We start from the raw sequence: 22,760 nt of genomic DNA on the forward strand, positions 1-22,760 counted from the left end.
CAGTCACTCATATTTGTCACTAATATTTGATGGCCCCACTCACATGATGTGGTTGGCTGGCTCTTGGCTGGTGTGATGGGTGTGGCTGAACTACATAATCTCTTATCCACAAGAGGGCTAGCCTGGGCTTATTCACAGAGTGGTAGCTGTGGGTTTCCCAAGATCAGCAGGAGGGAAAAGTCTAATGCATTAACACTTTTCATGTCACTTCTTGCATCACGTTTATTACTATCCTGTTAGTCAAGCAAGTCACACAGCTAAGCTCAGATTCAACAGGTGGAGGAAGACTTTACCTCTTGACAGAAGGAGCAACAAAGTGACTTTGCAAGGGTGTTGATACATGGAGGGGAAGAACTTTTGGTCATTTTTGCAATCTACCACAGTCACAAACAGCACAGTGGCCCACCAGGCCTTTGGAGGGGAGGGAATGGAGCTCTGCTGTGGCCCGCAGTCCAGTGCCCAGTGCTCTGTCATCACCCTACACTGCTGATCATGCAGTATCTTGGGTTAGGCCATTTGCATCCTTCACCATCAGTCACTGGCAGAGAGAGAGAATCTTGAGTGGTTGAGAGATGGGACATTGGGGAGGTAAGTTCTGGTTCAGGGGAAAGGATTGAGAGCAAGGAAGCAAAGGTCAGAGGAAGGCCTGGGCTCGGCAAAGCAGCACTCCTGGTGCAACGTAGTGGGAACAGTGCTGAGAATATCCCATGACTCTTAATTTGCCCCTCATCCTGTCTCCTCCTCTCAGCCTGGGTCTCCCTGTCAAGAGCACTCTCAACCCTGTTTGATTCTCTCTCAGTGATTCCCAGAACCCTTTGTTCACAGACAAGCCTGTTGATTTCCACTTTTTTTTTTTTTTAAGTCATGGGGACATCACATGGTGAATATACTACCCATTGGAAATATAAATAAATATGGATGGTTCAGACCTAGTAAAGACAGTAAAGCTGTTCAGAATGATGAAAATTAACACTGGGGGTAGCCTGCAAGAGCAAATGCAATTTGGTGCACATAGTTTGGGGTGGGCAGCATTCTGTGAGGCCTCCTGTATTATCTGAAAGTTTCACTGCATTTCTTGCTATACTAAATCTGGGGGATCAGGAGGTCCTAAAATAGTATCTTTAGTCTAGAAGGAAAAAGAACCTCAAATTCTGAACTTGATAGTTGGAAGGGGTCTTAGATACAGTGAGACCCCTCTCCTTTTACAGGGATCAAGGGGGAGGGAAGGGCGTGATAAAAGGGCTTGGCAGAGGTACCAGAGCAGTATGCAGCACAGTCAGTATTGGCATCTTGATCTAGCAACACAATGCACCCAGGATTTACTGAGCACTCAGTGTGTGTGGGCATTGCTGTCCTCCAATGTATCATCTCATTTAATTCCTACAACTCTGTAGTGGATGCTATTAGTGTCCAGGCCATGGACACATCCCGTGCTGCAGGCATTGGCTACTGACAGCTCATCCTTCAGATCTTCTTTGGGAGACTTCCCTTGATTGATGACAGCTGCCTGTGAAATAAGCCTGGGAGATTATGACCATATCTGGGGGCATTATTTAGCTAATGACTTACTGATTTGCGTGTGTAACAGCTTAGTTCCTTGCTTCTGGCAGAGACAATTTTATTTTGCTGTTTGTCCTCTGGGGCTACTTGTGGGATGCCCACATCCTAGCTCAGCTCTGTATCCTGCCCTGCTCCGCATCCCTCACTCCCATTTACCCAAGAGCTTCCTCCCCAACCCAGTAAACCATGTGCATCTGAATCCCTGTCTAAGGCTCTGCTTTTGGGAAACCTGGCTCTAGACAAATCCTACACAATATTAGCTTGAAGTCAGACAGCACATGAACTATGTGATTACAACTGGACTTGAGATCTGATCTCCAAGTTTATTGCTCTTGCCAGTTCAATCTCATTCCTCTTTCCCATTTCTGGATATGGTGCTTCACGGAGCCTGAGTAACATTTCTAGTGTTGCTCCTAAGCTCACCATACAGGAAATATTAGTGTCTGTATTCCTAGCAGGACTATGGCTACCTTCCCTCCTTCTCTTGCGACTCACAGGGCCCCTGGGCAGTGAGTCAGTCCCCACTGGGGGTACAAGTTCTCCCTGCAGGGTTGCTCAACAGATCCTATGGCTATAGGGACCCAGGAAGCTGGCAGGGCCAAGGGGCCACCAGAGATCAGGTTTGCAGGTAGAGCGCCTGTGGTTCCCAACCTGGCCTGCTGATGTCTGCTCACCCCAATGTCTGGGTATCTCTCTTGTCTCCCTGCGTGTGGACATAGCTGGGAAGCGGGCTCTGAGTTCACAGCCTCAAGAGGCTTTGTCATGCTAGGCTGAATGCTTTGCATGGTTTATCCTGTTTATTTTTAATATCATTTCACACATGAAAAAACTGGGGCTCAGAGAAAGAAGGTGTCTTGGTCAAGGTCACCGAGCTGACTCAAGGCCACAGAAGACTCTGGAACATACAGATGCTGTCTTCAGCAGTATTCTTTCCTGTTCTCTCTGTGATAGCTTTTTGTCCCAGATGGTTCTTTTGGGAGGGCCCAGGACACAGGTCCAGTGTCCTGCAGCACTCGCTCTCAGGGACTAGCTGACCCAGGGCAAGCCTCTGCACACGCACAGGTGGGGATTGGACTGCATGCTCCCCAGACACACCTTTGGGAAGTGCTGCTCTTAGCTGCGGGCAGTTAGGGCCTCTGACCTTGTCCATTGCTTCAGAGTCAGATCTGCTCCACATAAAACCTGGTCTGTGCTGAAGGACCAGGTTTTACAACTTCCAATCTGTTGGGGACTGATGCGCTGGTAAAATGAATTAACAGAAAATGAAATGTAAAAAAAATGTACAAAATAAAGCCTGAGGGAGTTTTTTCTTTTTTTTTTTTAAATTAGATTCGAAAGACATAAAATTAGGCAGTCAAGTTGCTACACACTTCCTAAACACTTCCTCTCACTTTCTGTGCTAACCTTGTCAGGGGCCCATAACATACAGCTCTTAGACTGGTGCTCCTTTGTGGATCACATTTGAGCAGCTCTGCTTTAGAGGGACATCCCCTATCCCTCCTGCACTGTGCCAAGGAGAACCGCCCACCAGGAGTTCAGGCCACCCTGCCGCCTCATTCCCCACCCCAGCCATGCTCAGGGTATGCAGGACTCGGGAATTCCCAGTTTAAAGGCCTCAGCCCACTTTTATGTCCTGTGTGGGCATCTTCTCTGGGGTTGCCCTCTCAAAGTGAGCCGCTGGTAAGTGTTCCCAGGAAGTAGGGGTTGTGAACAGAGCTTGGACTTGAAGGCTCAGTGGTCAGCACATGTGTGTGTGAGGACCCCCCATGGGGTGGGTGGAGACTTGTGCAAGAAGAGGGTGGGCTGCAAGTCCAGGAGGAGGCCCTGGACTCTCGTCTTACCACCCCACAATGTTAGGGACGATCCTGCCTCAGGGCTTATGGTTTTTCCTGCCAGGCTGTGACTGATGGAAAGCAGGGAGGTGCAGGCTGAGAACCCCGGCTCTGCAGTCACTTCTGCCCATAGACAGCAGATCTACCAGCCCTGGCACCCTACCTCTTGGAGGGGCTGAGTCCGTATGAGTTGGGAGTTAATTGCCACTCCCCCTGCCAGCATGCTCCTGCCTTCCTAACCCTTACAGATCCTTATTCTCATTCTCTCTCACATAGCACACGGCTTGGACCCTTTCATGCTCCTGATCTCTGTCCCGTTTGCTATCTTATGGGCTGTCTTGGCAGCAGGCAGAGGTCCCTGGCAGGCAGGATGGCTTCTCCCACATTCCATTAGCTCTGGCTCAGGCCCACAGCCACACAGACAGTCTCACCTGCGGGGGTTCTTCCATCACCCTGACTCAGTTTCTGAACTGAAACAGTCCCCTTGAAGTCCTGGGATCTGAGTTATTTGGTGTGTATCCACCTCCCCCACAGCGTTGATGGTCTCCAAGAGCAGGGGCTGCAGGCTTGATCTTGGCATGAGCTGAGGGTCTCACCGAGGGCCTCCTCTCTCCTTTAGAGGTGGGAGAGACCATCCCCTACTTTCCTTATCACTAATACCAACTGGATTTTCAAGTCTCAGGCGTGCCTGAAGTTGGCCTTTAGGGAACCCCCCCAACATACACACACTCCTCATACATGCTTACATACATTCAAACACAAACTTGCATATATACATGCTTATACACACCCTCAGGCTCACTCATAAACATAAACACACACATACTTGTGTGCATGTTTGTATATGCACACATGCACAAACACACACAACCATAGTTGTGTCTGTGCTACTCCCATTGTCTTTTTGGTGCTGATGGGGCTCAGCAGATAGAGGCCCAGCCTCCCAAGATACTGTCTTGCCAGCTGAGAGGCTGAACTACTGACAAAATGTCCAGGGTCCACCTGTGGCATTTCCTGATAACAACATGAGCTAAGTTCATTTCTCAAGGCTGTAAACCATAATCGTAGCCATCCTGCCCTTTTAGGTGTCAGCTTAGTGACACTGGGGCTTGGTTTGCCTCTCTCCCCTCAAGATCGAGCTGGCAGCCGGAATGTCTTTGAGGTTGGGGACCAGGAGCTCCAGGGAGCCTCCAAACCTCACCATGACCTCCCACATGTCCATGTCAGCTTGAGCAAGCGCAGTGGCTTAAGGCAGCCAGCAAGAGAGGCCTGGAACACCCCATCCTTGGCTGCCTAAGGCAGCAATAGAGACCAGAACAAACTTCTCCCATTATTTAGGATGGATCACATTGATGATGAATGTAAAAGTGCTTTGCAAACTGTGAAGTGCTGAGCACACATAAGAAGAGATGTTCATTTTTAAGACTATAACAGATTTGCTGTCTTCTCAGTGAGTGGAGGTTGTACCTTTTGCAGAACACTTCCTAGGACCAAATCAGCCAGGGGTGTCTCTTTGGCAGTCAGCAAGAGGCTGGGTGCCCATTCTCAGGCTTGGCTCTGTATAGCCTACACAGACAACAAGAGTCATGGGACTCACTCCAGGGAACTCCTCTCCAGGAAAAAAGCTGGGGAAAGTCTCTCTGCATAGCTGCAGGCAAGGCTGTAGATGCCAGTACTGGGTCAGGTGGGGAAGAAACAACATCTTCTTGGACTATGGTGCCTCCCTTGGAGCAGCTTAGCACTTAGAGAACCAGCCCTGATTGTGTTGAGATGTGATGCTATCAGCTATGATTATGGTTATGATTCAAGTTGGCAATGAAACTTGCAAGACGCAATTGGCTTATGTTTACTATAGTTACTGTTTTAGTTCATTTTCTGTTCCTTAGAACACCTGAAACTGGGTAATTTATATATAAAAAAGGAATTTCTTTCTTACGGTTATGGGGACTGAAAAGTCCAAAGTTGGGGGCCATATCTGGTGAGTGCCTTCTTGCTGATGGGGACCCTCCCCGCAGGACATCACATGGTGATGGGCTGAGTGTGTTGTTAGCTCAGGTTTCTCTCCTCTTATAAAGCCACAGTTCCCCTCCCACGATGACCCATTTGTCCATTAATTTATAAATGGATTGGTTCATTCATGAGGGCAGAGCTTGTTAAGGGTCCCACTTCCCAATACTGCCACATTGGGGATTAAGTTTCAGCATGAGTTTTAGAGGGGACATTTAAGCCATGGCAGTTACTTAGCTTTACAGAAGGATACAGAAAAGGAGCTACAGGGAGCTCAATGTCATGTTCTCCTCAGCAAGGCCAGCTGTTACCCAAGTGCACAACCTCGTTGGCCTCCTCGAGGAGCCCGGTGCTTTTGGGTCACCTTGACACAGAGAAATCACAGCCTTTGCTTTCTGCCATTTTTCTACACTGCTTGAGTCAGGGAGGCCCAGGGCCTGAATGCCAATGCAACAGTTTACATTTATCCTGTAGCTCTGCAGAAAGAGGGCAATAAGAAGAGCGAGGTCAAGGTTATTCCCAGGCTTACATCAGCCCAGGCGTGATGCTAACCCTTCCACACACAGATGTAATCCTTGTCCCTGATAGTTCTTGCTGTTACTAAGCCTCCGTTCTGTGATTCCCGGGTGAAGCCAGAACCCACGGAGGACAAAAGAGTTAGAGTTTAGCCTTCCACACTCAATATAAGCTATCTAGAAAGCCCTTTTCAGAGCAATAGCTGTGGAAGGCAAGGATTTGTGCTTGCCAGAGCTAAGTGTTGTTGGGCTGTGAAAGGGCTTTCTAAATTCCCCAAAGCTTCTCTTTACTTATTAGGAAGTTTCCATGGCATTCCGTTCTAAGTCATGGCTTAGGGTGGGATGGGCTGCATGTCACCTGGAGGGACAGGGATGTGGAAACTCTTTCTGGGCTCGGTAAGGATCTATGGGCTGGGGAAGTGGGAACCGGGGCGCTGAGACCTACTCCCTGGCCGCCATCTAGGTAAAAATCCAGCTGGTGATAGATGTGTGTGGCTGATGGAGACACCTGGAAACTCCTGAGCAGAGGGGAGTGCCCTGTTGCCCATGTGGCAGAGAACTGTAGAGTGGCCTCTATGGCCATGGAATGATCTTGATGGAGTAGAAGTAGTGCTGAGGCATGGTTATGCTGAGAGGCCCTGAGATCTCTCTGCCCCATTCTATCCTCTTGTGGACCCTGCAGGGCTTAGAGGAGATTCAGGAATATGCCTGTGGTCCCTAGAGAGGGGCAGGGAAGGGAATGAGAGGCAGCAGGCCAGCCAGGGAGTCACCAGGATTCCAAGCAAAGGGATGTTCTGTCATCATCCCTGACAGAGGCTGAGGAATGGGTAGCCCAAAGTCAGGGGTCAGGTTGAATGATTGGTTGAACCTTCTCCAAGAGCCTGCAACCCACCCCCTTCCATAGGTAAGACAGCTTCCCTGTGGTAGCACCTCCAACTGCAGGGCCTGACTCAGCCTGGGAGTGACTGAGATTGAGTTTAGCAACCACGTCCCACTGGGCTGGCATCTCTTCTTGGCATCCAGACTGACCTCTCTTTACCTTACTGATTTCCCATAAGCCCCTGGAGTCAGCATTAATTCCCTTCAATGGCTGATTCAGAGAGGAGCCTAATAGCCCACCTGTTATTTTTCTCAGCAACAAATTAAGTTAATTAACAAACCCTGGCCATTTATCTCCAAGATTCTGGCTGGGGAGCTGGAGGCCACAGCACTGTCGCCAGCAACACCAGCATCACTCCTGTTTTCCCCTAATCAAAACAATATATTCTTTCCTCTATGTAGTAGAGGTGGGAGTGTGGAGTGCTGCTGTGGCGGTGAACAGACCACCCTTAAATACTCCAATCTGATGAAGAGAAATGAATCAATTTTGGCATCATGACAAGTTAATAAGAGAACCCTACCTGCCTCCCCCAGCAGGAGCCCTTCAGTTCTGAAATCTATAGCATCTTTTCTGGTTCTGGCTGGACCAGACCAGGAAGAGTAACTTGGGAGTGGGAAAGAGAAGGGTCTAGGAGCCTGGTGTTGGACACTTCTAGTGGATGCTCAGTGGCTCTGATAATACCCTGAGGGGAAGCCAAGAGACTCTGGAAGATTGTTGGGGGAGGGGTGGGGAATACAGAATGATTATATTCTCCACCAAGCCTTCCCTCGGGTTGGGATCCCAGAAACAGGCCAGAGACAAAGATTAGGGTATAAGTAGTTAAACTCGGAGGTGAAAGAAACTCCAGTAGACAGAGAAAGGAAGATAACCAATGAAGAATGTGCTATCAAGTCAGTTCCCATGTGGACAAATGGGGCTTGAGGCCGCTGGAGAACTCTGGGAGCCAGTATAGGACCCACGCCTTAGAGTTTTCCCATGTGAGTTGGGAGGGATCTTGGGTATTTATCCACCATTTCCTGTCCATGATGGTTTGAAGGGCGGCTGGGCATGTTAACTCTCATGCACTCCAAGCTTGCCCTAAATGTAGGCTGAGTGGGCTCTGAGACTCAGGAAAGCCTCCAGGCAGTGAGCTGCAGGCTTTTAAGGAGCAGCCTTTGGTGTGGGGAGATGGACAGGCACTGATGAATATCTGCTCCATTGCCCAAGCCAATTCTTCAGCTGGGTGTCCCTTTGTCTGACTTGCTCCCTGCAATTCTCTCAGTCTCTCTGTGTCTGGACCTTGATTTCCTTGAAGATCTTGCTTCTCCTCCATGCCGAGTCACTAGTCATCTTCTTTAGACTGATCTTTCACTGGGTTTTACCCACAGTCTCCCTGGGTCCCTCCTCTCCTGCTGTAACCTCTGATAGCCTAGACCCACGGGGGTTTTCAAACTCAGACCGCGACAAGTCTTTATGAACATACTCTTCCCTATTCAGACTGATTTATACTGATCTTGTATCTCTTGTGGCTCCCCATTTTCTTCAAGATAACACTTACTTCTCTTATTCAGGCACCTTTGTTTTTAATCCCAATGTCCCTTTTTAGATTTGTGTTTCAGAGCTCTTTTATGTCCCATTCCAGACAGTGTGCCTTGAGCACTAAATTTGTAGTTAGTTGCCACTGTATTCTGCCTCATGATGAGCCTGCCAGGAATACCTTTCTTTCTTCTCTACTAAAACAGATACTACATGCTTTAGAGAACCATTCAGATAAGGAATCAAATTGCAGGAGTCAGTACTGAACTCTCAGGTCCTGTTTTGAGAGAGAGAGAGACAAAGATAATTGAGCATTCTCTGAGATACACATATTTGGTACTGAGCCTAAGTCAGATTAGAAGGTAAACTTTTAATTAGAAAGAACCATTCTGCACCAGGCTAGGTGGCTGACGCCTGTAATCTCAGCACTTTGGGAGGCCAAGCCTGGTGGATCACCTGAAGTCAGGAGTTTGAGACCAGCCTGGCCAACATGGTGAAACCTCGTCTCTACTAAAAATACAAAAAATTAGCCAGGTGTGGTGGTGCGCACCTGTAATCCTAGCTACTCAGGAGGCTGAGGCGGGAGAATTGCTTGAACCTGGGAGGCAGAGGTTGCAGTGAGCCAAGATAGCACCACTGCGCTCCAGCCTGGGCAAACTCTGTCTCAAACAACAACAAAGAAATTTCCATTCTCGTCATTGTCTTATAAGCAAAAATAAGACTGGAAATTAGAGGGATGCAACAAAGGAGGCAGTTGCAGGAAACAGCACAGAAGAATCCAAATCACAGCCCAAAATATTAATGCTACTGAGCTTACACTTAAAAATGGCAAACTGTATGGAATGTGTATTGTTACCACAATTAAGAAATGAAAAAATAGAAAATATTTATGTATGATTACAAACAAACCCTAAAACCAACGTGGAATAGAGTAATTGTTGAGGGTTTGGAGAGCTGGTGAATAAGCGGAAAACTTCTGGCTTATATTAACAAATATTCGTTAAAGATTTTCAAGACCAGGGTTCTGAAACAAATTCATAACCTGAATCAGACATAAGAAAGTTTTTGGAAGAGAAGAATTAAGCATCTGGGCAATTTTATAAACACTTCTTCTGGCTCCAGAGTGGCGAGCTTGCTGCTGATGGGTTTTGGCCAGGGCACGAGCAGTCTGAAGAGAAGCGCACTGGTGTGAAGGTCAGGCTAGCCCTGAGCAGAGGAGGAGGAAAGCTTTCTTGCTACCACATCTTGCAGTAAAGGCATGATCAGTTTGCATGAGTGACAAGGCCTGGAGGAGGGTCAGAAGTTGGAGACACTGTCCAACTTCCTCCCAGTGAGGAAAAACAAGTCCCAGCCTTGGGTTTTCCCCTTTAGTGGAAGAAACACACCCCTTCCCAGGTACAGCATTCTGTGGATGGCTGGAGGCTCTGGCCCTTCTCAGCCAAGGCCTTAAGAGCAAGCATGTACCTACTTTTAGGGAGCTGGAGGTCAGATGGAGCGGAGCCCTCACCGTCCTCAGGGACCTCTGGGAATTAGAAACATGGTTGGAAATATTATTTGGGGATAAGAATTTCTGGGGGAAGCCAGGAATTGCCTGTTTTTCCAAAACAAACCCAAGTGAAGCTTGCAATTTCTAGGCAGCCTTTGACCTTTGGCAGTAGTGGGGACCTATCTCATCTCCAGGAATCTGAGTTAAGTAGGATATTTATCTCACTCGTTGGCTGAGGTGTCTCTGCTCCTATATATCAAAATAAACTGAACTCAACTCCCAGTTTCATGCCCTCTGATGAAGCGTTTCCTAAGTGATTTCTGTGGATTACTGACAGCTGTTTTCCTCATGGTGCTCTTGGCCTTGGTTTCTGCATCCAAACACCAAACGTCTATCCTGTCCCCATGTTAAAAACCTGGACACGTGCAGACCTTTCACTATTTTTGTTCCCAAATTGCATCACACCACGCATCTCATAAAGTTTATTACTCTTATGGAAGGTTTGAGGGATCCTGCACCATCTGCAACTAATTTTGAAAGCTCTCCTCCTTCCCCTGCCTCTCTCTCTCTCCCTCCCATCTCTCTTTCTTTTTCCTGCCCCTCTCAGGAGCCGATAATTTCTTTCCTTGTTTTTGTGAAGTGCCTTTCCTCCTCTCCAGTCTTGGCATCTGCTGTCATTCTGCCCATGGGGCTCTGTTCTGCCCCAGCAGTCTTCTTCTGGCAAACCTAAGCAAACATAGTGTTCTCCTAGAGGACTTCTGATAACTTCAACTCTCTCCATCTCCTACACTACAGACAATTCAGCCTACTTGGGAAACAGATATTTTATCATGAATTAGCCAAATCATCCTTTCCTATTGATAGGAGATTTAAAAATAATAGAAATGATTAACTTTACAAATATTTGAGATGCAACATCTCCAAAAAAAAAAAAAAAAAAAAAAAAAAAAAAAAATAAAAAAAAAAAAAAAAAAAAAAAAAAAAAAAAAAAAAAAAAAAAAAAAAAAAAAGAAGGGTTAACATGCAAAGCCTATCAAAATGGATTTTAAGCCAATGCTTCTCAAAGTTCAACGTGCACCCAAATCCCCTGGGGATTTTCCTGAATGCAGGCTCTGATTCAATAAGACTGTAGTGAGGCCTGAGGTTCTGTAGCTTTCACAAGCTCCCAGGTGCCACTGGCCCACAGACCAATTTAGAATAGCAAAGTTATAGACCAAGAGATTTGAAAGTTGACTGATATTGGAATTACCTGGGGAACTTAAAAGATGTTGCTGTCTGGACCTACCCCAAGATTCTCATGTAACTGAGAATGGCTGGGCATTGCTATTTTACAAAATTTTCACGTGTTTTGAGTATATAGCTAAAGTTAAGAACCACTGCTCTAGAACAGAGCATCAAGCTCACATATTAATATCTGATCTTTTCCTATTTGCAGTACTTGAGCCTGCACAGAGGTGGACAGGAGGAAAGCACAATCCCTTCTTAAGGGGGAGACCAACTGCCACATCCCAAGCAGCCCTCAGAGGCTCGGGGAGAACTGGGTAGAAGCCCAGCTTTAGGATTGCTGTGCTGATAGTAAATGACTTTGCTATCTAAAGCTAAATTACAAGAATATGCTAATCATTTTAATTAATAAAATGGCAAATTGAGCTAAAATAAAAAGACTAAAAGGATAAAGTTCTGAATATCTTCCCTAAGCTAAAAAAAAATTTAGAAGAGCTTTCACAGGAGGCTTACACACCGCCGCTTGTGCTGCCGCCATGTCTCTAGTGATCCCTGAAAAGTTCCAGCATATCTTGCGAGTACTCAACACCAACATCGATGGGCGGTGGAAAATAGCCTTTGCCATCACTGCCATTAAGGGTGTGGGTCGAAGATACGCTCATGTGGTGTTGAGGAAAGCAGACATTGACCTCACCAAGAGGGCAGGACAACTCACTGAGGATGAGGTGGAACGTGTGATCACCATTATGCAGAATCCACGCCAATATAAGACCCCAGACTGGTTCTTGAACAGACAGAAGGATGTAAAGGATGGAAAGCATAGCCAGGTCCTAGCCAGTGGTCTGGACAACAAGCTCCGTGAAGATCTGGAGCGACTGAAGAAGATTCAGGCCCATAGAGGGCTTCGCCACTTCTGGGGCCTTCGTGTCCGCGGCCAGCACACAAAGACCACTGGCCGCCGTGGCCGCACTGTGGGTGTATCCAAGAAGAAATAAGTCTGTAGGCCTTGTCTGTTAATAAATAGTTTATATGCCAAAAAAAAATTTTAGAAGTATATAGTGATAAAATGGTAAAATAAAATGATATAACATGATATAATTAAAAAGCAAATAGGACAGATCATATTTGATACAATAAGATGAATGTTTATGATTAGAAATTAAGCTACTGTATACTCTTAGGTTGAATACATGAAATAGCCTGTATTTGATTTCATGTGACTCAGAAATGGCAATTTCATGTGTCTGCAAAATAACAAAATGATGAAAAACTAGAAGATTTAATGATAAAGCAAAATAAGGTTAAATGCTAAGAATCAGCTTCAGGGAGAAGTCCCTTGGGCAGCCCTCTGTGCATTGAAAACAGTGTCCTGGCCTGAGCACCTACGAGTGCAAGACCCCCTAACTGGGTCTTGCTGAGGCTTGGGATTTGGGGGTAACACAATCCCCAGGGCAGAAAGCTCTAGGTACTGGCCATCTGGTACTTGACTGTGTATTTTGAGATCCTTGCCAAGATCTTTAACTGCTCTTAAAGAGCATCCCCAGGTGGCTTTTCTTCCTACCAGGTAGCAAGTTCTTTAGCTCAACTCATTGGCAAACAGCCTACAGACTGCCAAGATTCTTGTTAGAGACTAGAAGAAGGGTACTGCTGGCAGGCTGGTCAGATTTGCAGATTAAATTCCATTTATTAAACACTTATTAAATTTCTCCTCTGTGCCAGGCCCTGTGGTAGGTGCCGAAATATGACAGTCAACTGGAGATCAGAGAGTGCTGCGTTTAAGGTCTGGTAGGGTTAGGGCTCTGGAATGGAGGGCCCTAACCCTACCAGACCCATAGCATATGGATCTATTGGAGATCTGGGGATCAAACCCTGGGGCACTGGGAGAAACTGGGCCGCAATGCAATCCCAATAAAGGCCTCAGCTGACTCTACATGGAGCTCTGGTGCTGGGATGGCTCTTCTCAGTTTTTCACACTGCAGGGAGTGTTCTGAGCTTTTCTATTCCCCCAATGAGAAGTCATTGAAACAATGCATAAAACAAAATACTTAGATTACAATTATAGTTGTAAAAATATTAGAAAACTAAATTTGTGATGTAGTGCTCTGTGTTTCTTTAATGATGCACTAAAGAATCAGATCTAGCAGTGTATCTAATAAGGATTGCATTTTCAAAGTTGTGCTGAAGACAAATGACATCTACAAAAGATATCTATGAGTGTCATGAAATATGAAAAAAATGTGTGATTTCTATAGGTAACACAGCCACAGGTATTGCTAACACCACTGAGGTTTATTAACTGAAGGAAGTGCTAACTGTTGGTTTCCGTTAGTTAACTGAATATTAGTTTAGTTAAATGTTAGTTAACTTTTTCTGACCAGGTTCAAAGATTCCCTACATTCTTTTTTTTTTTCTTTTTTTTAAGATGGAGTCTCATACTGTTGCCCGGCTGGAGTGCAATGGCACAATCTTGGCTCACTGCAACCTCTGCCTCCTGAGTAGCTGGCTGGGATTAAAGGCTCCCGCCACCATGCCTGGCTAGTTTTGTATTTTTAGCAGAGATGGGGTTTCACTATGTTGGCCAGGCTGGTCTCGAATGCCTGATAGCGCGATCTATCCGCCTCAGCCTCCCAAAGTGCTGGGATTACAGGCGTGAGCTACCACGCCCAGCCTCCCTAAATTCTATTTATATTCAGCCTGAGGGTACCAGCATAAAGTTCCCTGGAGTGACTACAGTAGGGAGTTGGCAGCCAGCAAGGCTGAGGACCACTGGTTGGGTCAGATGTCAAAGGGCTCATGCTGTGGGTGGGGGTAGGGGGTCTTTAACATTCCCCAACCCTCCATAACTTTATACTTCTTCCTCTGGCATTCAAGGAACTTTCATTTTAATCTGACATGAAACCATCATCTCAACCAAAAAGAAAGTTTTTCTTTTCTTTTTTTTTTTAAAATACTTTAAATTCTGGGATACATGTGCAGAACATGCAGGTTTGTTACACAGACATACATGCGCCATGCTGGTTTGCTGTGCCCATCAACCTGCCATCTACATTAGGTATTTCTCCTATTGCTATACCTCCCCTTGCCCCTCCCCAAACCCCCTACAGGCCCCAGTGTGTGATGTTCTCCTCCCTGTGTTCATGTGTTCTCACTGTTCGATCCCCACTTATGAGTGAGGACATGCAGTGTTTGGTTTTTTGTTTCTGTGTTAGTTTGCTGAGAATGATGGTTTTCAGCTTCATCCATAGCAACGTTTTGGAACCAACTCAGTTGCCCATCAGTGATAGGCTGGATAAAGAAAATGTGGCACACATACACCATGAAATACTATGCTGCCATAAAAAGGATGAGTTCATGTCCTTTTGCAGGAAGAAGGTTTTAAATAAAATGCCTTGAGTTGTTTTTCCTGCCATTTGCTGCTTTTACCAAGGGGGAGAATTAAAAGCTTTGGGCAAGGGATGAAGTTAGAACTGAGGTCTGGAACATGCTACCATGTAGGGAGAGGATGTGACCCTAAGGTACATCTTCACCACCTTTACCCAGAAGGTATTATTCATTCAAAAACGGAGGAGTATATTCCAGACTTAAGGACTATTAAGTTTTGGGGACTTCATACCCCACTTCTTTTTCTTATGAAGTTCACAATGTATAATAGAGTTGTACCGATAACAGAAAATGACCTGATTTTATATTTGATATTTTTCAAATCTTGTGTGATAAAGTGAATCATTGGTCTCAACTCTCCCCTTTTTGTTTTACACATTCATTCCCTTGCCATGGCCTCATGTTGGGTAGAGTGTACTCCCTAATCCTTTGACTTTGAGCACCTTCTTTGGCCAACGAAATGTTAGCAGATAGGACATTTTGACCTTCTTCGGCCAATGAGATGTTAGCAGTTAGGACACAAACAGAGGCTTGAAATACGCTTGTGCGTTGAACTTATCTTCTTGTGCTCTTGCTTTTTGCCATGAGAATATCCCCTGGGTAACTGCTGGACAAGGAAGATATGGAGACAAATAGAGCAAATCTGGGTCTGGCCTATACCTTGGATCCAAGTCCAGCTGAGCCTGGCTTAAATTAGACAAACCAGCCAACTTGCACATGCGTGAACCTGGGAATCAATGCTTCTTATTCTATGCCACTGAATTTGGGAGATGGTTTTTATTGCAGCATGATTGTAGATAGAGCTGACTAATATACAAGAAGCATCATATTTTCAAGGCTTTATGGTTTGTAATAAACTTGTCTTCATTTCCCCATTGCTTAAAATTCTTCAGAAGAGGTTTGCTTTAAAAAACAGATGGCTAATAGTTTAAGTTCAGTATTTATTTTTTCTAGATTCTGGCTGTTGGGATATCCCACTTGGGATATTACTGTTCATTGGACACACACAAACTGATGCAACTCAGGAGTAAGTGGTGGGATGTTGGTGAGGTTAAGTAGAGAAAGCTGTATTAGATTTAAATCATAAATTCAGAAAATTATATATATATTTCCTACTGTATGCAAGGTACTTTTCTAGGTACTAGAGACATGGCAATACAAATCTCTGCCTTCATAGAGCTTTTCTCCTAGTAGTCATTCACTAGATACAGGGATTATCTCATTCTGTAGCAGAAGAGGGTTCTCAGCATCCATTATGAGGGTTCTCATAATCCAACCATGGATTATGAGAGCAAAAATGACACAAAGAATCAGGAAAGGTCACACTCACTGAGCCTTTACTCTCTGGAAAGAACTATTTACTGTGAAGAGAAAATGTAGGGAATGAATGACAGCCTGGGAAATAAGTAGCAATGAGTTTCATTCAAAATGGGGAAAGAATTCCATCTACCAAGTGGGAAACCTAAAACTATAAAAATAAAGTCAAATTAGGGAGAGGAAGTGGCTTTTTTTTTCTTGACAGGAGTTTATCTAAGGGCCTAGAAAAGAAAGAGAAATACACTTCAAATTTTAATGAATAATTACAGCCTCTTCCTCCTGGGCAGGACTGATTTTCTAAGTAAGTCAGAGATTCGCCTCTACTGCCAACTATACATGCATCCTCAAACATCCTCTGTTTCTTCCAGGATCCTTTTCCTTGAAGAGTTGTTAAGCTCTCATAGCAAGCCTTGGTGATCCATCTAAACTATTCACTCTACTGGGCAGTTCTAGTGTTGATTCTGACATTATTTGGCACTCATCCCAAAGTACATGCAGAAGATGTGAAAAAGCCGGGCAATCTACTAGGTATATGTCTCAATATATGGAAAATTCTGAAAACAGCAATGAGTCAGACAAGGTAGAAGTTTATTTCTTGTTCACATGAAACTTTGAGCAGGCTGCCCACAGTGGCGATGGTGCTCTGTGGTATTAGGGACTCTGGTTTCTGGTATTAGGGACCTTGTTGCTCCTTCCATTTGTGACCTGCACTGCTTGTTAAAGATGGCAGCATCTACATTCTAGGTTGCAGGATAAAGAAGGAGAGAGGCTGGACGCAGTGGCTCACACCTGTAATCCCAGCACTTTGGGAGGCTGAGGCTGGCACATTGCTTGTGCCCAGGAGTTTGAGACCAGCTTGGGCAACATGGAAAAACTCCATTTCTACAACAAATACAAAAATTAGCTGGGCATGGTGGCCCATGCCTGTAGTCCCAGCTACTTGGGAGGCTGAGGTGGGAGGATCACTTGAGTCCAGGAGGTGGAGGTTGCAGTGAGCCAAAATCACACTGCCGCACTCCAGCCTGAGTGACAGAGTGAGACCCTGTGTTAAAAAAAAAAAAAAAAAAAAAAAAAAGACAACAGCAAAAGTTATACTACTGCTGCTTCTTTAAAGGAAGGGGCAATATTTCCACTTATGTCCCATTTGCTGGATTTTAAACTTATTGCTTCTCTCAGCCACTAGGCAGGTTGGAGAAATACAGTTTTTATTCTGGGTAGCCATGTGTCCAGCTCAAACTTAGAGGATCTAACACAATGGGAGAAGCTGGATTTGGGGGATGAATTAGTATTAATAGATTAGGTTCTGCTGTGGTACATATAAACCCTATTATCTCAGTGGCTTGACTAGCTAAGGTTTATTTCTTGCTCAGGAACCCCAGTTGACAGGTGCTTCACCATCCCTAAGCTGACTACTGGAACACAGGGACTTCAAGACAGGGCTAAGAAGGGAAGAGAGGGCATGGAGGTAGAATACCAGCTCCTAAATGCTGACTTCTAAATGCTTACGATTGACATCCACCATTTCTGCTCTCAGCCCCTTGGCCAGAGCTAGTCCCATGGCTTCTTCCTAACTACCAGAGAACCTGGAAAATGTGGAAAAGCATTTTATTATTATAAGTGGGCAATAAATGTCTCTGCCACTTACTGGGGTTAATACTTGAATTCAGTTAAAGAGCTGTATACAATCACAATTGCTACAGCATACTGAAGTTTCATTGAGCACTTTGTCAGCATTTAACTTCCCTCTCTCCCCCCGCAGGCTTATTTGTGGCTTGGAGTCTCCGTGTCCTTCTAGCCCTGTCAATCTGTGTTCTTCTCTGTGTATCCACATACACAGATTGTATACAACCTCTGTGTAACCACAGTCTTGAAGAGAAGCCCTGGGCTCTGGTGCTAGATTTTCCCATTTGACACAGAGGAGGCCTCCCTTTAAATGACAATAAAAATAGCCTCCATTTATGTTGCTGTTTCTTTCCCTTTGTCTCTTCTACTAAAGGAGCCAATTAAACAAAATGTGTACCTTCGGTGCCTGTTCTGTGTTCACTTTAAGATTTAATCAACCGTCTGAACCTGCAGCATAACTGTCTCATAATGTCAAGTTAATATATCGAGATCAGCTCAAACCTACCATTCCCAAGGGTGGTTTTGTTTAAAGGCAAGTTGTAATTGAATTTCTAAGCAACTGCCAAGCTTTCAAGGTACCAAAATAAACATTATCCAAACAGAAACTTATCCTGGAATCTTTGGTTAACTTATGTGTACTTTAAGAAAACAGAGGTTTTCAGAATTTAAAAAAAGAAAAAAGTAAGCTGAACTCTTTGAAGTCCCTTTAAAATGGAATCAGTATTACCTCCCCCTACTCCCTTTTCTTGAGGCACTGACAGCTGAATCCCCAGTCAGGTAAATTAGCAGCTGATTATCCACTAAAACACAGCTTTCTTTGCTTGACAGGAAACTGCCCTTCAGCCTTCTTTGACTTTTGGGCTCTTTCATTGCTCAACTAAATATCTTCAGGGATCTTCACTGCCCACAGAATAAAGTCCAAATTTTCCATCTTGGGATTCAACCCTTTCTATGATCTGTCTCCAACATACTTTTCAGGGCTTATCTGTACTTAGAGAACACTGTCTCCCTTCACCCAAGCATGAACCGACTCATCAATCATATCCCACGGTTCACTTCTTGCAAATATGTTTGACACTTTTCTACCTGGGCTTTTGTTGATGCTAGTCTCACAACCTGGAATGTTCTTCACCCCAGATCTATCTATTAAAATCCCACCCAAATCAGTAGCCTCTTCCAGTTCCCCACAGTTGTATTAAATGTTACCTTTGTGCTACATAGCACTTGGAGACACACTTGTTGTTATGCTTCCCTTATTCTGTTTGCATCTGAATAATTTCCTCCCAGTTCCCACATGAGATTGTACATCCCTCAAGGCCAGGAAGCATATCTTCTGTTTTCCTTCTCTCCTTTGTTTTTATGAACCTTTAGTAAATACCTACTGAGTGCCTGGCACCCTACCGTGCAAGAGACTCTGAGAATTACAAATCAAGCACTGATTAGACCCTCAAGAATCCCATAGCAAAGACTGAATGAAACTTTTTTTCTTTTTTAAAAAATATTTTTGCCCCCTCTTAAGAAAAAAAATTTTCTTTGAAAAAAGGCTTGCTTATTTTTATATTTTGGATGTATTATTGAAGAGAGGGGACAGAGTGAGGACTGAAGAACTTGGGTTAGAGATAGCAATAAAATACATAAGTGTGTATAAAGTGAAAATATCTGGACAGTGGTCTGTGTCATGACTGGTATAAGATACCTTAAAAGAAGGGGATATTACTTCAGATTCCTGGAGGATCCTGAGCATGAATTTGGACATTCATAGACAAGGAGAAATGACATATTAGGTGGAAGACAGCAAGGAATTGGGAGTTTAGTGACACTCAAAGGGAACAACAGATGCTTTTTGGCTTTTTTTGAGATGGAGTTTCGCTCTTGTCACCCAGGCTGCAGTGCAATGGCGCGATCTTGGCTCACTGCAACCTCTACCTCCCGGGTTCAGGCAATTCTGCCTCAGCTTCCTGAGCAGCTGGGATTTATAGGCACCTGCCGCCACACCTGGCTAATTTCTGTATTTTTAATACAGATGGGGTTTCACCATGTTGGGCTGGCTGGTCTTGAACTCCTAACCTCAGGTGATCCATCTGCCTCAGCCTCCCAAAGTGCTGTGATTACAGGCACGAGTCACGGTGCTAGGCCAATAGATCGTTTTTTAATATAAAGCATTTGTGAAGGGAATCACTGGGGGACAGGTAGTTGGGAATAAAAAAAAATACAACAAAATCATAGAAATTCCTGAACTTTCAGATGAAAGAACTTGGAATCTATTCAATAAGCACAGGCAGCACCTAGAATTGTTGAGCTCTGGTGTGACGTGACCCGTGCTCTTCCAGGGACTGTTAATCTGGCGTGGGCGCAGGCTGGTGGGAGAAGCTAGAGGATGTCATTAATTCAGGAGCAAAAACTGATGGTCTGGACTGAGGGAGCAGCAGCAACAGTGGGCATGGGGGGGAAGAGAGGGATGAGTAAACTTGGTTAGAAGTGGAGTCACCTGGTTTTATGAACAAGGGAGGTGTAGGATTTAGAGATGGTCCTAAATTTTTCAATCTAGATTACAAAAATGATGGGGCTACCATCAGGAAAAGGCACCTAAGAGAAGGCTCAGATTGAGGGCAATTTGTGAGCATAGGGACCAATGGGAAATCCAGGTGGGGCCCTCCATGGAGAGTAGGAAATGTAAGCTGGGATTTGGGAGGGGGTCAAGGATGGATATAATATCTGAAGAGAGTAGGCTTATTTTCAAATTTGGGGTATCACTATATGTTAGCATTTTACTGCTGAAATGTCTATGCATTTCATTATTGGAGTATCTTAATATGAACATTTAAAAACATCCTTACTGAAATGCAATACACGTACCACAAAGTTCACCCACTGAAAGTATACAATTGAGTGACTTTTAGTATATTTGAAAGGTTGTACAACCATGAATGCAATGTAAGCTTAGAACATATTCATCACCCCCCAAAAAAACTTCATACCCATTAGTAGTCACTCCCCATTCCCCTACACCCTCTCCCCAGTCCAAAGCAACCACTAATCTTTCTGTCTCTATAGATTTGCTTATTCTGGACATTTCATTTAAATAGAATCATACATTATACAGTATTTTGTGACTGGCTTTTTTTGCTTCGCATGTTTTCAAGGACATAGATGGTTTTTGAGTTTGTTTTCTTTCACTTAGTGTGGATTGTACCTAATTCCTATTTATTGCCAAATAATGTTTTATTGTATGAATAAACTGTATTTTGTTTAATCTGTTCATCAGTTAATGGCATTTGGCTTATTTCAACGTTTTGGATATTATGAATACTGCTGCTACGATCATTCATGTACAAATTTTTGCATGGATATATATTTTTATTTCTCTTGGATATATACTTGGAGTGAAATTGCTAGGGGATATGGTTACTGTATGCTTATCATTTTGAGAAATTGTCACACTGTTTACAACATTTTACATTTCCCGTAACAGTACAAAAGCATTCTAATTTTTCCACATCTTTGCCAACATTTGTTATTACCAGTCTCTTTGATTATAGCTAGCCTAGTGGGCATGAATGGTATCTCATTATAGTTTTAATTTTTATTTCTCTAATGATTAATGATGTTGAACATCTTTTGCATATATATATTGTTCATTTGCATATCTTCTTTGGAGAAATGTCTTTCAAATCTCTTGCCAATCTTTTAATTGGGCAGTGTCTTTCACAGTGTAGAAATTTTTAATTTTAATAAAATTTAGCATATTCTTTTTTTCATGCACTGTGCCTTTGGTGTTTATCAAAAAGTCATCACTAGACATTATCTAGATTTTCTCCTATGTTATCTTCTAGGAGTTTCATAGCTTTGTGTTTTACGTTTAGGTCTGTGATCAATTCTGAGCTAATTTTTGTGACAGGCGTAAGGTCTGTCTCTAGCTTCATGTTTTTTTTTTTTGTTTTTTGTTTTTCAAATGAATGGCCAGTTCTGTCGCCGTTTGTTGAACACAAACAGTGTTTTGAAATTTTGAAAAAAATTTCTCTTTTCTTCATTGTATTGGCTTTAATCCTTTGTCAAGGATCAGTTTTGGTCAGGTTTTCTTAAAGTCTGAGGAATCTGCCTTGATGTTTCTTCTTTCATTTCTGATATTATAAATTTGTGTCCACTTTCTTTGTTCTTAGTCTAAGGGCTAAAGAATTTTATTGATATTTAAAAATAAACGGCTTTTGCTTACATTGATTATTGATGTTCTGTTTTCAATTTCATTGACTTCTGCTCTAATTTTATTATTTCTTTTCTTTCGCCTACTTTGGATTTAATTTCCTCTTTTTTTTCTTATTTCCTAAGGTAGAACCTTAGATTATTGATTTCAGGTTATTTTTTTCTAATCCATGTATTCAGTGCTATAAATTACCCTCTAAGCACCTCTTTTACCACATCTTACAAATTTTCATAAGTGGTGTTTTCATTTCCATTTTGTTCAAAGTACTGTTAAATTTCTCTTGAGACTTCTTTTTTGACCTATGTGTTATTTGGAAGTGTGTTGTTTAATCTTTAATTGTTTTGAGATTTCCTAGCTATCTTTCTTTTATTGATTTAGACTTTAATTCCATTTGGTGTGGAATTAAAGCAGACATGGTCTGATTTTTATTCTTTTTAATCTAATCTATATTAAATTTGTTAAGGGGTGTTTTGTGGCCCAGAATGTGGTCTATCTTGGTGAATTTGAATTTCATATGAACTTGAGAAGAATTAGTGTTTTGCTGTTGTTGTCTGAAGTAGTCTATAGATATATATTATGTCTAATTGATTGGTGGTGGTGTGAATTAAACAATGTCCTTACTGATTTTTTTGCCTGCTGGGTATGTCCATTTCTGCTAGAGAGGTGTTGAAGTCTTCAACTATAAAAGTAAATTTATCAACTGGGCATGGTGGCTCATGCCTGTAACCCCAGCACTTTGGGAGGCCGAGGTGAGTGAATGATCTGAGGTCAGGAGTTCGAGACCAGCCTGACCAACACGGAGAAACCCTATCTCTACCAAAAACACAAAATTAGCCAGGCGTGGTGGTGCATGCCTGTACTCCCAGCTACTTGGGAGGCTGAGGGAGGAGAATCGATTGAACCGCAGGGGTGGAGGTTGCTGTGAGCCGATCCCGCCATTGCACTCCAGCCTGGGTAACAAGAGCGAAACTCTGTCTCAAAAAAAAAAAAGTTAATTTATTTATTTCTCCTTTCAGTTGTATCAGTTTTTGCCTCACGTATTTTGATGCTCTTTTGCTAGGTGCAGTTACGTTAAGGATTGTTATAATTGCTTAGAGAATTGACTCCTTTATCATTTTGTAATGTCTCTTCTTCATCTCTGATAACTTTCCTTGCCTTGGAGTCTGCTCTGTCTGAAATTAATTTAGCTGCTCTCACCTTCTTTTGATTGGTGTTAGCA

The 22,760-nt window shown here is 43.7% G+C and overlaps 1 protein-coding gene across 1 annotated transcript; it reads left to right on the top strand.

Moving 5' to 3' along the window:
• The first annotated feature begins 11,507 nt into the window (after positions 1-11,507).
• LOC108286789 (40S ribosomal protein S18-like) lies at positions 11,508-12,062 on the top strand. Its single transcript, XM_037730025.1, has one exon. The coding sequence runs from the start codon at positions 11,556-11,558 to the stop codon at positions 12,012-12,014; it is 459 nt and encodes a 152-aa protein (XP_037585953.1). The 5' UTR covers positions 11,508-11,555; the 3' UTR covers positions 12,015-12,062.
• The last annotated feature ends 10,698 nt before the right edge of the window (positions 12,063-22,760 follow it).

The sequence above is a fragment of the Cebus imitator genome, unplaced genomic scaffold (assembly GCF_001604975.1).
Source record: "Cebus imitator isolate Cc_AM_T3 unplaced genomic scaffold, Cebus_imitator-1.0 Scaffold328, whole genome shotgun sequence".
Taxonomy (NCBI): Eukaryota; Metazoa; Chordata; class Mammalia; order Primates; family Cebidae; genus Cebus; species Cebus imitator.

Coding starts and splice junctions, on each gene's coding strand:
- LOC108286789 (XM_037730025.1), top strand. CDS start 11,556: ATGTCTCTAGTGATCCCTGAAAAGTTCCAGCATATCTTGCGAGTACTC.